Source organism: Sciurus carolinensis, chromosome 1, assembly GCF_902686445.1.
Source record: "Sciurus carolinensis chromosome 1, mSciCar1.2, whole genome shotgun sequence".
NCBI lineage: Eukaryota > Metazoa > Chordata > Mammalia > Rodentia > Sciuridae > Sciurus > Sciurus carolinensis.
This window is the reverse complement of record NC_062213.1, coordinates 203366704-203383377: the sequence shown is the minus strand read 5'-3', so window position 1 is coordinate 203383377 and position 16674 is coordinate 203366704. Positions and strand designations below refer to the sequence as shown.

The window sequence follows — 16674 nt, the reverse complement described above, 5'->3', positions numbered from 1 at the left end:
TGTAAATTTAAATAGCCACACGTAGCTGGTGGCTACTATTGAACAGCACAGATTTATAGAACATTTCCATCACCACAGAAATTTCTACTGGAAACACTATAACATTCCTACTATAAGTAGATATCAAGAGTCAATTAAAAAAATATACAAAGCAGACATCAGCCTTCCAGGCCCCCAGAACCTATCCCTCTGATTTTATTTATTTATTTATTTTTTGTGGTGCTGGAGATTGAAACCAGGGCCTTGTGCATGTGAGGCAGGCACTCTACCAACTGAGCTATATACCCAGCGCCCCAGCTGATTTTTTTTTTTTTGAACAGTAATGAGAAATATATTTTAGAAAGATAAATTATCAAAAATGGAGCTTTTTTAAAATTTATTTTTATTGTAAACAAATGGGATACATGTTGTTTCTGTTTGTACATGGAGTAACAGCAAATGAGCTTCTGGAAAAGCAGCAGCAAGTCAGGTCATTGAGCCACAATAGTGGGCTCACTCTGAGACCAGCTACCCATCTATGAAAAGTGGTTCAGTCCCTGGAGCTTAGAGGAGGCAAGTAAGGACCTCTTCACAGTTAAATAGGATAATGATACCTATTACACCTACCTTGAACAATACTAAGACAATCACATAAAGAAAGTCTATGAAACTCTGCATATCACAATGCAATGAAGAATAAGTTATTACTATTACTGTTCATTACCAAAGAACGATTCTTATTATTCTTTTGATACCTTTAAACTGGAGAAATTAATTAAAAAGAATAGAAACCCAGCAACACACAATTCTAAATATAGGTACTGCAAATCAAACATGTTAGGGCAGTTTATCAATGTCAGCATTGCTGATATTTTGGACTGAATAATACTTGTCAGGGGCTCTCCAGTGAACATTAGGACGTTTAGCTATAACCCTGGTCCCCTACCCAGCAGCATTCACACACGGTTTTTGAAATATTTTTTTTTTCAGTTGTAAATGGACACAATACATCTATCCATCTGTCTGTCTATCTATCTATCTATCTATCTATCTATCTATCTATCTATCTATCGTACCAAGGCTTCAACTCAGGAGCACTCGACCACTGAGCCACATCCCCAGCCCTATTTTGTGTTTTATTTATAGAGACAGGGTCTCACTGAGTTGCTTAGTACCTCAATCTTGCTGAGGCTGGCTTTGAACTCCCTATCCTCCTGCCTCAGTCACCCTTACCACTGGGATTACAGGCGTGTGCCACCGTGCCCGGCTTATTTTATTTATTTTTATGTGGTGCTAAGGATCGAACCCAGTGCTTCAACACATGCCAGACAGGCCCTCCACCACTGAGCCACAAGCCCAGCCCCTCACACACATTTTTTTTTTCATACCCATATTTTAACAATCAAAAATGTCACGGGACATTGCCAAATGTCTCCTGGGGAGGGCAAAATAACTGGCTAGGGAAAGCCAAAACAGCAGGAACTGAATCATGTCGTCTGCTAAATGGTTATGAAACTGCAGCAACGGTATTTTTCTCTACCATGTGTCCCCTATGTGCTTAATGTTTGTGTCTTGAAGGTTACTGATCTTTGTATATTAATTTTATATCCTGCTACTCAACTGAATTATTATTTTACAGAGGGGATTTTTGCTGTTTGGTTTGGTTTTTTGCTTTGCTTTTTTCTGAGACAGGGTCTAACTATGTTGCTCAAGCAGGTCTAGACGCATACGTTTAAATGATTCTTCCTTCTCAGCCTCCCAGTTCACTAGACTAGACATGTACCACCACACCAGGTCCACAGTTTCACCCTTCATTATTTAAGACTTGCAAAGAAACACAGCTGTACTTCTTACCTTTCTCATGCCTCTCACTGCACCGTACATCTGGTACAACATGGAAAGCAATAAAAGTAGTAGACATTGTTGCATAGTTTCTGATCTCACTGGAAATATCTTACATGTTCCCATTATATTAATCAAATCATGATCCTAGCTTTGGAGAATATCATATGCTTTCTTCTCTAAGATTTATTAATATGGCATAGGACATTCAGAGTCTGTAACACTGAACCAATCTTGCTTTCTTGGAATAAATTCCAGTTGTTCATAATATATTTTTAAATGATATTAGGATTTTAAAAAACAGGACTTAATTAGCTCTAATGTTGTTTCCCCTTTAATTTCTGCTTTATTTTTCTCATTGTACTTTGTACTTTTCTATAAATAGCTATTATTCATAACAGCTTTATTCATAGTACCCAAAAGAATTCAAATGTCCATCCCACATGAAAATAAAAACAAATTGTGGGGCTGGAATGTAATTCAGCAGCAAAGAGCCTGCTCATATACACAAGGCCCTGGGTTCAATTCCCAGTTCCAGAAAAGAAAAAAAAAAAAAAAAAAATGTACTTGTACAATGAACAATACATAACACAAAGAACCACTGATACACAGAACATCATGGACACAACTAAAAAATGAATGAAACCATACGCCCAAAAAGTATATACTGAATGATTCCACTTATAAAAAGTTCTAGAACAGGCAAAAATAATGCATGTTGAGAAAAACCTGAACAGCAGTTTGCTTCTGAGTAGGAAATTTTGAGAAGGAAAGAAACCATAGGGAAATTTCTGGGACAGTGGGAATGTGCCAGATATTGATTCAAGTAAAAAAATTCATGAAAATGTACACTTAAAAATCTGCATTTTATTGTGATTTTGAAAAAAGTATTAAGGGGTGGGGCTAGTGATATAGCTCAGTGGTAGAGCACTGGTCTAGCAAGCACAAGGCCCTGGGTTCAATCCCTAGCACCACAAAAAAATTGTTAAAAAATAAATACAGAAGCTGGGCAAGGTGGCACACACCTGTAATCCCAGCAGCTGAGGAGGCTGAGGTAGGAGGATCATGAGTTCAAAGTCAGCCTCAGCAACTTAGCAAAACCCTGTCTCAAAATTAAAAACGGGCTGGGATGTGGCTCAGTAATAAAGCGATGCTGGGTTAAATCCCCTGAACCAGAAACAAAAAACAAAGCAAAACATAAAAACTTTCTGAGGCCAATAAAACAACGGGAATCATCTGCACACAGCTGTGGCTGTTGAAAGGCGCTCCTCTTACCATCACTGCAGCCTGCGGCCCTGAGTACTAAGCAAAGCTCGAAGACAGAGTTGACATAAGCAAAGGACTGTCTGTGACTGGTTCCCTCTTAAAATTCCCGTCCCTCCCACCTTGCTGAAATACCTGGTCTCAGAGTTTATAAGGTTCTGCCTTCTCCCCATACAAAGCAATGCTTCACTGTCAACAGCAATACAACTGAAGGCAGGGAAGCCCCGCATCCTAGAACCCTGCTGTTCTCCAGTAAAGAAGTTGCCCTGGGTACGATACCAATGGAGGAGTCCTCTGGCAAGTGGAATGGGCCAAGGAAGGATGAAGGACAAGAAAGAGAACCTCCACCATGCAAGGAGACAGTGCAAATGGGACCAGTGGCCTAAACATTCACTCCCACAAGCCACCAATAACTGGGAGTATCCTAATACCCTAGCACAGGTGAACCCCAAAGAAACTTGTGAAGAGCACACCAGCACACATGGAATGTTTATGGTACAACTGTTTCTGTAACTCTTACCTGACCATGAAAACAAACAAGGAAAAAACTGAGGGAATCACTATCTTGTCTACATATCCTAAGCCACTGGATTAGACAGGTACAGAAAGTTTTTAAAAATTTACTGCCTGTTTTGCATTCTTCTGTTTCTACAGTCCTCCTGTGGGCTACCTGAACTTTTTTCAGAATCCCATCTTGATTTATATTTACTGTTTTTGAGCACAATACTTGGCATAGTTTTCAAAATGCTTGCTTTAGGTATAACAAGTATACACACAACTTATTACAGTCCACTGGTATCAATGCCTTATCAGTTCTAGTCAAGGGCAGAAATCCTACTTTCACTTAGGTCCCCACTTCTGCCTTTTCACTTTTTAAATATAACTGACTTATGTGTTTCTTCTACATACATTCAGCAAAAAACACATCACTGTTTGGATTCCATGGTTGTATTTATAATATAATCTTGAAATTTCATTCATTTAACTGGTTTTTTTTTTCAATTTTATTGATATGTTTGATGCAAATAATTTCTCTCTGATCACTGCTTTAAATGAACACTGAGAATTCTGAAACACAACATTTTTATGATAATTTTTTAAAATTTTCTTAATCTCAGCTTATATTTCCTCCTACACCCTAAGAGAAAATTTCCAGGTGAAAGAGACTTGTTCATAGTAAATAAACTATAGGCTTATTGCATTACAACCAGATATTTTCTCTATAATCTAATATATGATTGATATATTGTGCCAAAGAATAAAAGAATATACATTGTCTATTATTAAGAGGATACAGTTCACTATATGTCTGAGATTAAGGGGAAAAGTAATCAAAATGTATAAAATCTATATGAAGAAAATTTCCAAACACTCCTAGAAGGATACAAAAGTCATCAAGGACCAATAGAAAAATACCACTTGTCCTTAGATAGGAAAACCAAACACTGCACCTCTCCACAGCCTCATTAGTAAGCTGAATACAATACCAATACTAATGCCAACATACTAGTTATGGACTACAACAATACTAATGATCGCATGGAAAAACAAATGACTAAACAATGGGGAACTCACTGCACCAGACATTAAATCACACTAAAAGGCTTCTTTAGTTAAAGGAGTATAGTGCAAGCATATAAACAGACAACAGAATAATAAAGAAAGAAAAGAAAATCCAGATAACATATGAAAAATAACACAGACAAAGCTGGTATCTCAAACTACTGGGTTAAAGACAAACAAGCCAGATGAGATGGCACACACCTGTAATCCCAATGACTTCAGAGGCTGAGACAGGAGGAATGCAAGTCTGAGGTCAGCCTCAGAAACGTAGAGAGGCCCTAAGCAACTGAGTGAAAACCTCTTGCAAAATGAAAAATAAAAAGGGCTGGGGATGTGGCTCAGTGGTAGGGCACCTCTGGGTTCAATTCCCAGTATGGGCAAAAAAAATTAAAAACAAACTTGACTACATGGTGCTGGGACAATTAAGTAAAATTCTTCTTTAAATATGTTATAGGAAAAGGCTTTTTAAATATGGCTTAAATTCCAGAGTCATTCATGAAAGAAAAGACAGATTCATCTGACTGAATAAAAATGTGCATAAAAAAAAAAAAAAAAAACACTAAACAGGGGTTGGGGAGATAGCTCAGTTGGAAGAGTGCTTGCCTTGCAAGCACAAGGCCCTGGGTTCGATTCCTAGCACCGCAAAAAACAAAACAACAACAACAACAACAAAAACTAAATAAAATCAAAGAAAACTGGCACTAGTGGAAGAAAATATTTGCCACATGCACAACATACCCCACACATATAAAGAACTTTTTAAAAGTGAAAGACAAAAACTCAACAGAAAAGATCAGATAATTCATATTCTTTAAATGTAAGGAAAATGTTCAAACTCAAGTAAAACAACACTACCATGCCACTTCTAACCTACCAGACAATAATGCATGTAAGTGGTTTACACAAATATACACATACACACTTATGTATTTGTTTATTTATTGGTACCTGGGATTGAACCAAGGGGTACTTACCCACTGAGCCACATCTCCAACCACCAGCCCATTGTTTAAAATTTGAGACCCTAAGTTGCTTAGGGCCTCACTAAGATGCTGAGGCTGGTCCTTGAACTTGCAATCCTACTGCTTCAGACTCCCAAATCATTAGGATTACAAGCATGTGATACTGAACCTGGTGTAAGAAATTTTTAAATAAAACAAATGGGGTTGTGACTCAGTGGTAGAGCACTTGACTAGTATGTGTAAGGCACTGGGTTAGATTCTCAGCACCAAAGAATAAAAATAAAGGTCTATCAACATCTAAAAAAATATTTTAAAAATAAATAAATAAAAAATACTAGGAAAACAAGCAGTTTTATACATCATCAGAGGAAATGCAAATTGGCAAATACCCTCTAAAGAGAAATTTGGTAATAGTTAATAAACCATGTAAACATAAACCATTCCACACAGCAATCCCACTACTATAAATTTACCCATAGATATGCACAGTCAGTAAGAAAATACATATGTACAATGATATTCACTGAAGCACCACTTACAGCTGCAACATTTACAAATCACCTAAATACCTACACACAGCAGAGCAAATGAATAAACAAATGAATAAACGATCGTAAATACATTTAACGAAATACAAGAGAGAATGAGAAAGATCTCTATAAACTAATATGAGCAATTCCCAAAACATACTGTCAAGTGAATAGTGCAAAGGACAAAAGATAGCAATAGCATTCTGCTCCTCATGTGAGAGGGAATTCTGAGAAAATAGACATGAATTTGCAAATTTGTGAAAAGAAAGTGCAGAGAAGATAAACCAGGAAGTAAATTAATCAGCTCCTGCTACATAACCTGGATCTTGCATGACCCACAAAGGACCTTGTGGGAAGTGAAGTAATCTTTGAAAGGAGGGTTAGTGGGAACCTGGACCCTTTTTCTTTTTTAGCACCAAGGATTGAACCCAGAAAAACTTTACCGCTGAGCCACATCCCCAGCTCTTTCTGTTTTTTGAGACAGGGTCTCGCTAAGGTGCTTGGGGCCTCACTGAATTGCTGAGGCTGGCCTTGAACTTGCAATCCTCCTAGCTCCAGCCTCCTGAGTAGCTGGGATTATAGATGTGCACCACCAGGCCCAGCTCTCCTCCTTTTCTGTTTTCTGGTCATAAAGTGAGCAGTTTGACTCTGCTGCACTTTTACACCTGATGTGCTTCCTCTCCACAGGGCCAAGGGAATGTGGATTAGAACCTTGAAAACTGAGAGCCAAAACAAACGTTTCCTCTTCACAATTATTTCAGGTATTTTGTTATAGTGACAGAAAGAGGACTAACCCAGTTACCAACTGCAGGCAGACAGGAAAGAGGGAAAGAATGAAAAACTGAAACACGACAGCCACTTGAAGTGTCTATTTTATTATAGCTCTGACCTTTAGAACCACCCAGATATGGTGGATGCCGTGGTGTATGCCTGCAACCCCAGCAACTTAGGAAGCTGAGGCAGAAGGCTTGCAAATTCAAGCTCATCCTCAGTAATTTAGCAAGGTCCGAAGAAACTTAGTGAGACCTTATCTCAAAATAAAACGTAAAAGGGGCTGGTGATATGGCTTAGTGGTAATTCCCAGGGCCCGCTCCCCGCCCCCCCCCCCCCAAAAAAAGAACTCACCTAAGTAATTGGAAAACAGTATCTTACCTATACACTGTAAGGCTAAAGACAAAAAAATGAGTCAATAAATGTGTTTTTCACAACAAAATGGGTTACAAATTCTGAAACTAAGTTCTATGTATTCTAGAATTGAACAAAAACAGGTAAATATATTTTAACAATAAAAACCAAGTTCCTCACTATTGGATAAAGAAGTTACAAAAAAAGGGGAAGAATAAAACAAATAATGTGGAATTGAACTGAAATCCAAAATATCAGTATTATCTCACAGTGTGTGGTGCAGGGTGGGGGAATGCAGACAGGAGTCAGTACACACACATATACATCCTGCTCTGTGTAGCAAGAGAGCCTAGAGGCAACAACACCCAGTGGTTCATGAGTAGGCCTAACAGTCAGATCTTGGCTTCCAAATTCTGTTATCCACAAAAAGGAACTAGGGCTCCTTGGAAAATAGTTAATTCCAGCACCAGGGCTGGGAAATTATGAAACAAGTCTGAGAATATATCATGGAGTCCGAAAATAAGAAAGGTAGCCATTAATAGCCAGGTTCGCAGGCACACACCTGTAATCCCGGCAGCTTCCAAGGCTGAGGCAGGAGGATTACAAGTTCAAAGTCAACCTCAGCAACTTAGCAAGAACCTATCTCAGAATAAAAAGTAAAAAGGGCTGGGAATGTAGCTCAGAGGTAAAGTATCCCTGGTTCAATTGCCAGTACCACAGGGAGTGGCGGAGTGTGCTTAGCTTAAAATGCACTGATCTCAGGAGCTAAGCAGGGGCAGGCCTGATTAGTACCTCAAAGAGAAAAAGTGCTCAAAAAGAATGGATGCTTGCTCAAAGAACTCTAGGGTCAATGTGAAGTGACTCCTCATGGTGAAAGCTGGAGTAATTCAAGCAACAAAACAACAAATGATAATATTAAACTATAATCAACAAATAAATATTCATGAGTTCATGATGATGTAAATATTTAATTAGATTGATTCAGGAAAGGGAGAAATTTTTTTCTACAGAATTCTATTTACCAAGCACAGGGGCAAAGACAGAAAATAGAAACTACCACTAGACAAGCAAATATTAATAAGAGTGGCAAATGAAATCCACTGATAAGATGCTGAAATCAGTGCATGAAAGCTTAAGGAGAGAAAAGATCTGCACAGTCTCACAGACTCTCCTTAAGTAAATTAACTCCAGGGAAAAAGCTGCTTTACAGTGGAGGAACTTGGCAGAAGCAACATTAATCAAGTGGTCAAGGTCAATGTCACCAGTAATTAGACAAATCACCTCATGAAGCCATGATAAGAGAGCTAGACACATTATTTCTGTGGTATTCTTGCCAAAAAATGTGTTAACTTCAATGCAATCATGTGAAAACACCAGGCTAAGACAAACAGGAATGTCTGGCAAAATTCATACTCTTTAATTAAAAAGTATCAAGGCTGACCGGGTGTGGTGGTGCACACCTGTAATCCCACTGGCTGGGAGGCTGAGGCAGGAGGATGGGGAGTTCAAAGCCAGCCTCAGCAATTTAGATAGACCCTAAGCAACTCAGTGAGTCCCTGCCTCTAAATTAAATTCAAAAAAAGACTGGGGATGTGGCTCAGTGGTTACATGCCCGAGGTTCAATCCCTGGTACCAAAAAACAAAAAACAAAAAAGTATCAAGATAATGTCATCCAAATAAGCCAAGCCCCAAAACTAGAGGCCAAATGTTTTCTCTGATATGCAGGTGCTAATTCACAATGTGGGGTGAGGGGATAGGGAAGAATAGAGTTACTTTATATTAGGTAGAGTGGAGTGACAGGAGGAGAAAGGGGATGGGAGTAGGGAGGACAGTAGAGTGACAGAGACATTATTACCTCATGTACATAAATGACTGCATGACCGATGTGATCCTACAATATGTATGATCAGAAAAATGTGAAATTAACTCCATTTATATATGATTTATCAAAATGTAGAAATGCATTCTGCTATCATGTACAACTAATTAGAATGAATTTTTAAAAAGATTATGTCATGACAGACAAGGATGGACTAGGGAATCATTACAGAATACAGGATACTAAGGAGAAACTAACTGTAATGTGGGATCCCCAAATACGACCCTAAAAACAAGAACAACAACAAAAAGGATACTGCTGAGACTGAAAGAGAATCCTTAGCTTGGTGGGTGGCGTTAAGGCTGGTTCCTGGTTCCCATCACTGCACCACAGTTACAAGAGGCTGCCATTGTGCGGGTAAGGGAGAAAACATGAGAACTCAGTACCTGTACCTTTTCTTTGTGTCAAAAAGTAGCTCCAAATAAATTTTTAATGACTATGAAGTACTCAAGGGCATAGAGTATCTTTTCCATGTTCCCAGCACCTGACAGACAGCCCTCCATCTACTAGTAGGACAACAAGGTTATTAAATGATGAATAGATGAATGAACTGACAGAATGTGACAGTGAAGTACTAAGCCTGTGAAGACAACATAATAAAAATGTGGTCAAAATTATTTCATACATAAAACAACTGTAGAGTAATAGGTCTCAAGCTACAAAACTAAGAGCAGGAAGACAATGAAACTCCTTAGGGAACTCACAGGAACTAAAGGACTTATTTTTGGGTTTTTTTTTTTGTTTTTTTGGTGGTGGTGCTGGGGATTGAACCCAGGGTCTTGTGCATACTATGCAAGCACTCTACCAACTGAGCTCTATCCCTGGCCCCTACAGGACTTTTTTAAAAGGCAAACAATGGTTGAAGAATTGTCCACAGACGTAATTAATCTGTTTAAATCCCTAAATATACATTATATTTAAGGGATTTATATGTATATGTAATATACATAATTCATAATATGCAATATTATGATAAATGTGGATTTAATATATATTTATGTATTTTATAATTATATATACTGTGTGTGTGTGTGTGTGTGTGTGTGTGTGTGTATTTGGAACACACACATACATATATTTTTCCTAGATGCCCACAACGAGGCAAGGAGATAAATTAATTCAGGATTTAATAAATGAGATTAGAAACCCAAAATAGTTTTTTAGGGTGTCTTGGCCCTGGGCGTCTAGAAAATTCAACCTAAGATCTCTTCCTATTGTATAAATCCCTAGGTAAGGCGATTGCTTATAGCCTACCTAGGATTTTTTCCTCCTGGCTGCTTGACGTAGGAAGCAGATAATGAGAAAGCTGGAAAAGCCTACCGCCCACAAGCCACTGCTGATCTGGACTGTCCCCACAACCAACACTTAAGGATGCACTGGAACAGGCGTACAGTAAACCTGAGGCTTTCCCAGGTCACATGTTCTCAGTCCCACTGCACAGCAACCGCCCAGATTCCTGGATCACCAACAAAACATTATCCACAGGGGGAAATTAGTGACATAGCACGCAAACTGAAAGCTTGCAGTGCCTCTGCCCATCCTCAGGGAATCTCTAGATAACTCCCTGAGAAGATGATTCTTCTTCCCATACCTAAAGTCATCTGAAAACCCAATCTACCCATCCAGCAGACCACCAAGAAATAAAACCAGTGGATGCTGAGTACTCACACTGTCACTCTACACAAAACTGATTTCACTTTTAATTTTCTTCCTTTTACACGTTCACAAACGCAGACGCGTTTCAATGAGCAGAGGGCTGTGAAAGAGAATAGGACCCGTGAGCTGCCCTGTGACAGGCCTCCACACACTTGTGCACTGGGTATTGAATCAGAAGGTTATGTGTCTGTCTGGTTCAGCGTGCTATGGCTCAGTCATGCCACCCTAAACAGGCCTGTCAAAAGGATAACTCAAAGGTTAGCAAATGTGACACTGATCACAAAGCTATATGGCGGAGTCACAAACTAAAATCTTCTAATTTCAATCTCGTTTTTTTTTTTCCCCATTATATCACAAGATTGGCCAAAAATTCTTACTTGGGAATAAGGAGAACATAAGAAATACTCAAGATGCTAGCTTTTCTAGTGGTAGCTACCTTAAGAGCAGTGTAGTGAAATATGAGAATAAGTCGTTATAGGAACTTTGCTGAAAGGTGGAGGGCCAGCCCAGGCAGAGCGCATTGCCTCACCACACAAGGCACAAGCACAGAGGTCCACAGTTATTTCAGGAAATGAATTTAGTTTTGGTAAGAAAAAGCTTTAACCTCACAATTCCCAAAGACGTTACATAGGAATTTTGTTTTCCTTTTGATTCATGATGATGGCTAAAGGATAAAGCTTTCACTCCTCCTTTATAATCCAACTTTAAAGAAAAATGTATACCTGTTTCCTCCCCACTGAATGGAATGGACAGAGCCCCCCAAGAGTTACTGGGAGCCCAGATAAATCCAAAGGACTGAGCCTCTGACAACCAAGGAGAACGGTGCTAAGCACAGGGTTATCAATCTTTTCCTCTGTCCTCTGTGGTTTTCCTATAACTTTCCTTCCACTCCTTTTATGTATCCACAGACTACTTTACTTGTGTTTCTCTCAATACTGAGTGTATTTTTGGCAGTACTGGTTTCTGTGAAGAAAGAACAAGTTATTTTGGGTGGGTAAACTGTGGAAAGGAAAATTGTAAAAAAAGGTTAAATCTTAATTCCTCAAATCACCCCAAACATATGCTTAAGTTAAAGTAATCTAACGCTGGTGAGGAGAAAAGGGATGAACAGACATCCCTGGGGCACTGCCATTCCATTCTGTTTTCTTGGAGGTGAGGTGAGAGGCAACCCAAAGCTTCTCTTGTGGAGAGCACACTGCTGCTGAGAATGTGGTGGGATCACTACACAGCAGTAAGAACCACACACACGAGGAACAGATGCCAGCAAATGCCCGTGCATCAACAAGTAAATTATCACCAGGTGTCTGAAGAAAAATCCAGTTGACAAAGTGGCAAAGACAGGCTTTTTTTTGAAGCTAACAAAATCAAACTTAAGATGAAAATTTTATAACAGAGCTATCACTTTTCATAACAACTTTAAATAAAATGCCACAAGAGGAAAAAATTATCAGTAAGAATTCTAATCACATACCCAGGAAAAAGAATCTCTAATGTTCCCTGCAGTGGGCCAGTGTAAGGACAGTGCTTCAGTTACAGATCTCCAGGAAGTATCTGAGTGTAAACCTCCTTAGAATAAATTTATCTGGATCCAGCTGGAATTATTTGAGATAAACAGTTCTTCTAAAAATGATACAGTGAAATGAATATTCCTCTACAAATCTGAATAGCATTGATAATACTCAAATATATTCATTTTATGCAATTATGTCAAAATAGGTTGAATAGTATGAGTTATGTATCTCACCTATTTGTTTTAACTGGAACTTTAAATCCCTCAACATCATTTACCTCAACCAATGAGATAAGATGAGAAGATGGAGGAAAAAGTAAGCAAGCAGGATAAGAGCTATGTTACCTATCTCTGCTTACAATCTAATTGTTCCATCAATCAAGTCACCTTCTATTAACTTGCTTTGTTCAACAAGCAAGCTTAAGCTAGCAAGCAAGCTATCTCCCAAAGATAAATAAAAGCTTATGGGGGTTTAGAAGAAGTTTATGAACCACCACAGGAATTTTCTAAATTTATCTAAAGTCTGGTCAGAAGTCAAATCTAACTACACCCACTTCCTTCTCCTATCGCAGGGGTCAGCAAACTGCTGGTCAACAAGCCAAGTCTAGCCTATCACCTGTTTTCATATGGTCTGAAAGAATGGTTCTTATATTTCTAAATAGCTGAAAAAAGAAATCAAAGAAACATGGTTCTTCCTGATGTGAAAAATTAAACTCATATTTTAGTGTCCATAAGTAAAGTTTTATTGGAACACAGCCACCCCATTTATTTGTATACTGCCTATGGTCTTTGTGCTACAATTGCTGAGACATAGGCCACATGAAATATATCTGGTCCAAAAAGTTTGCCAAAATCTGCCCTAATTTACCTTGAAGTAACTGGCCTTCACTCTGTAGCTTTGCACAAGAGATTTTAGATGGTTTTACTGGGTACCATGAGAGCATTGTAAAATAGAAATTACTGTAGTGAAGCTAAAAGCTGGCAAATCCCAATGACTTTTTAAGAAAATCTTATTCTTTAACAGAGAAAACAGTTCTTTCACTGCACTATTGTTTATTCTTTTTGATGAGGAAGAGATGTTAAGGATATTAGTTGTTATACTTCCTATGCCACCTACGAGGTCCAAAGTCTGCCACATATATGCAAAATTACCTAAGACATTAAGACTAGCTGCAGTGTTACCTTGTCTTAAAATCTTCAATATAGTTTCCCTACCACCCCACCAAATCTGGTAGGAAATTTTTCAGACATAAAAATGGAAATAAAAGTTGGATGAAAATCCGTATAAATTCTGCTGAGATAATTAATAAGTATGCCACAATATTTGCTTAACTCATTTTTTCTAGTGGTAGGGAATCAATCACTAGAAAGTAAACTGCAGACCATCAGAATATTTTACCTTCAACATCAACAATATCAGAATATCAAATTTCAAGGAGCTAAAGATACTTCAGCAAGGATGTTTTTAAAAAAAAAACCACTAAATTAGAACAAAATATAGAGGGAGGTAAAGTCAGATTAATGAAAGTACTGGCAACCTCTAAAATCTCAATTATTCAAAGTCTTAGCTTACTAAGACCTTAACAGTTGTCTAACTAATAATAGTGGTCATCAAAAGAGATGAGGATAGTTTAGATGTTTTGCCTCCCATATTCAGTGACTTCTCCTTAACACGGAATATCACATCCTTAGTACTTACCTAAGGGCAGCAGCATGGTATGTGTCAACATAATCAGAAATGAAGAGCTCTCTGTTCTTGATAACTGGGTCTGTAATGACAAGTTCTCTTCCAGAGTCTGTCCAAAAAAAATAATAATAATAATAATTAATTACCTAAAAGGCTATTAAAGCCAATTTTCCCCAAAAAGAGATAGAAAGTTTTTGTACATTTTTTTTTTTCAGGTTCACCTCCCACTAAAGAAAGCCCAATAAATAGCCAGGCCTGGTCAACATCTTAAGTGTGCAAAATAGGGCAGAGGAGTAATACCTGACAAGAACAAATAATACAGTTTCAGACAACTGACAAATTATCTGGTTGGATGCATGTTATACTCTTTACTAAATTCCCGATTTGCTGAAATGAATTAATTTAAAAAGTAAAAAACTAAAGAAGGAAAAAGAAACAACTATTACATCCTAAAAACTTGTGAACTACTAATATATTTAGTGATCCTATCCTTCCCTCCCACCCCCCAAATATTCCTGAATGGAATGAAGCCACACACTAATCCAGTTGAAAAAAATGACCAAGCCAGGCACAGTGGTGCACAGCTATAATCCCACGGACTCAGGAGGCTGGGACAGGAGAATTTCAAGTTTGAGGCCAGCCTGGGCAACTTAGTGAGACTGTCTCAAAACAAAACATAAAAAGGATGGGAGATGTAGCTCACAACAAAGCAACCCTGGGTTCAAACTCTGGCATCCACACCCCCAGGCAAAAAAAGAATGTCACTATTTTTAACAAAGAGTAACAATTTAACTGCTTTAACAGAGTTTTTATTATTTTGAAGATGAGGGGGTAATTAGTGAGGTATCAAAACCAACATTATTCTTTAAAATCATTTTGATCAATGATTTGTGGACTCAATACCTATCAGCAAAGGCAACGCAAGAGCAGAAGAGCCCAGACATCAAGGTCAGACAGACTGCTCCTCCTGCTCCAGCACCACCACTTAGAAGATATTTGCCCCAGCAACTCCCACAGCACCTCTAAACTCAGCTTTCTCATCTGCAACTACAGGCAGGCCTGCCTCACAGGATTCATGGGTGACTGATGTCAATTATACAGCATGAGGCCTAGTATCTCTTGAGAATCAATTTTAAAAAGGTTATTATACACCTATACAAATGTAACATACATTTTATGTATGTATCTTCTATGTCAATAAAGTTACTGGGCAGAACCACAATGTCAGGGGAGAGGAAGAAAAAAAACTCAGTTGCCTGGAACTATCTTCCTATTGTTCTCAAAGTCAGGTATCAAAGCTGAATACTAAAACGTAATTCTGAAAACTTTGCTTTGAAAATTGAAGTTCACGACCCTGAAAATATAGGAAAGTTCAATAACAGATTACAGGGAATGGGGGACAAAGTTCTTTCAGAGAAAATTTATCATAGAGGCTATCTCCATTTAATGATTTTTAGAAAAAACTTTACTCAACCTAAGATTTATAAGAATCAAATCAAAAGGACATAACTTACCATTTTCATTATGTCGATCCTGAACCAAATGCTGATACACAGAATCTGGAACTTCAGACTGACGGTAGTACCATTGACGTTCATGAGTAGATGGTCCCTCTTACTCTGAAAAGGAAAATCTACAGCATTAGAAACAGGATTTCAGGTGTCCAAAAGTGCAGATCACACCCATGATTGAAACCCTGTAAGGAGGCGGGCAGCAGACAGGGATAGACAGTCCAAATGTAATTTTTCAAAAATCCCATCTGACCCTGCTCCTCAAAGTAGTTTATTTCAGAAAACAAAAGAGACCAATCCCAAAGCTGTATCTCCCACTGTAAATAACTATTTCATTCACTGTATTTTCATTTGACACTATACATGAAACATCCTTCTATCTTATTTCTTAATCATTTTGGTAAATATTTATCATTGAAGCATACTGTGGAGGTTCTTAAAAAGCAAGTGACTAGAAAGAACTTACCTAGCAAGACATGACATTAAGTCACCTTGTTTCCAAGGTCTATCATGCAGACTGTGTCAGAATCAACCTCTACTTTGTTTTGTTACAGGACTTTGCAATTATTGCTTTATGCCAAAATAGGGGTAATAGGTAGTGATGAAGGTGCTGTGAATCCACAGAGCACATCTTATTTGTCTTAGAATTGTCAGAGAACAGAACTACTTGTACATAATTATTGGTTAACAATGAGTACTTCTATGTTGATCATCATCCTATAATGTTTGTAGAGCAATTAATCATGTTATCTCTAAAAGTCAAATTTGTTCCAGTTCATTCAAACAGGAGAATAGCTCAGTGGCAGAATATTTGCCTAGCATACAACGAGGCCCTGGGCTCCACCCCCAACATAACCAAAAACAAAAACCAAAACAAACAGGAAAACATGGAGGTAAATATTGTCCTTTCATTTGAAGGCTATGGGCCTCAGCTTGAGGTAGACTGTCTACGTTCCTGGTCATGAAGCAGTTCAACAGGGAATGCATGAAGATTTCCTGGGCTTCATAAAATACTTTTCAACCCAAGTTGGGGAACTTACTTCCCCCAAGGTGTATGCAATATGGTGCCTCTTAGCAGCTTCTACCTTCTCATCACAGGCCCACTGGTCAGAAACGAATGAGAGATGGTTAAATCCTAAAATATGTCAAGAGCCCTCCTTAATGAAG

At 38.3% G+C, this 16674-nt stretch overlaps 1 protein-coding gene across 1 annotated transcript in view; it reads right to left on the bottom strand.

Annotated features, from left to right (window-relative positions):
* Positions 1–16674, bottom strand: part of Rere (arginine-glutamic acid dipeptide repeats) — a 315130-nt gene that overhangs the window by 167370 nt on the left and 131086 nt on the right. The window contains 3 exon segments of the mRNA XM_047522366.1: positions 14009–14105; positions 15511–15585; positions 15588–15615. Coding sequence (XP_047378322.1) covers positions 14009–14105; positions 15511–15585; positions 15588–15615 — 200 coding nt within the window.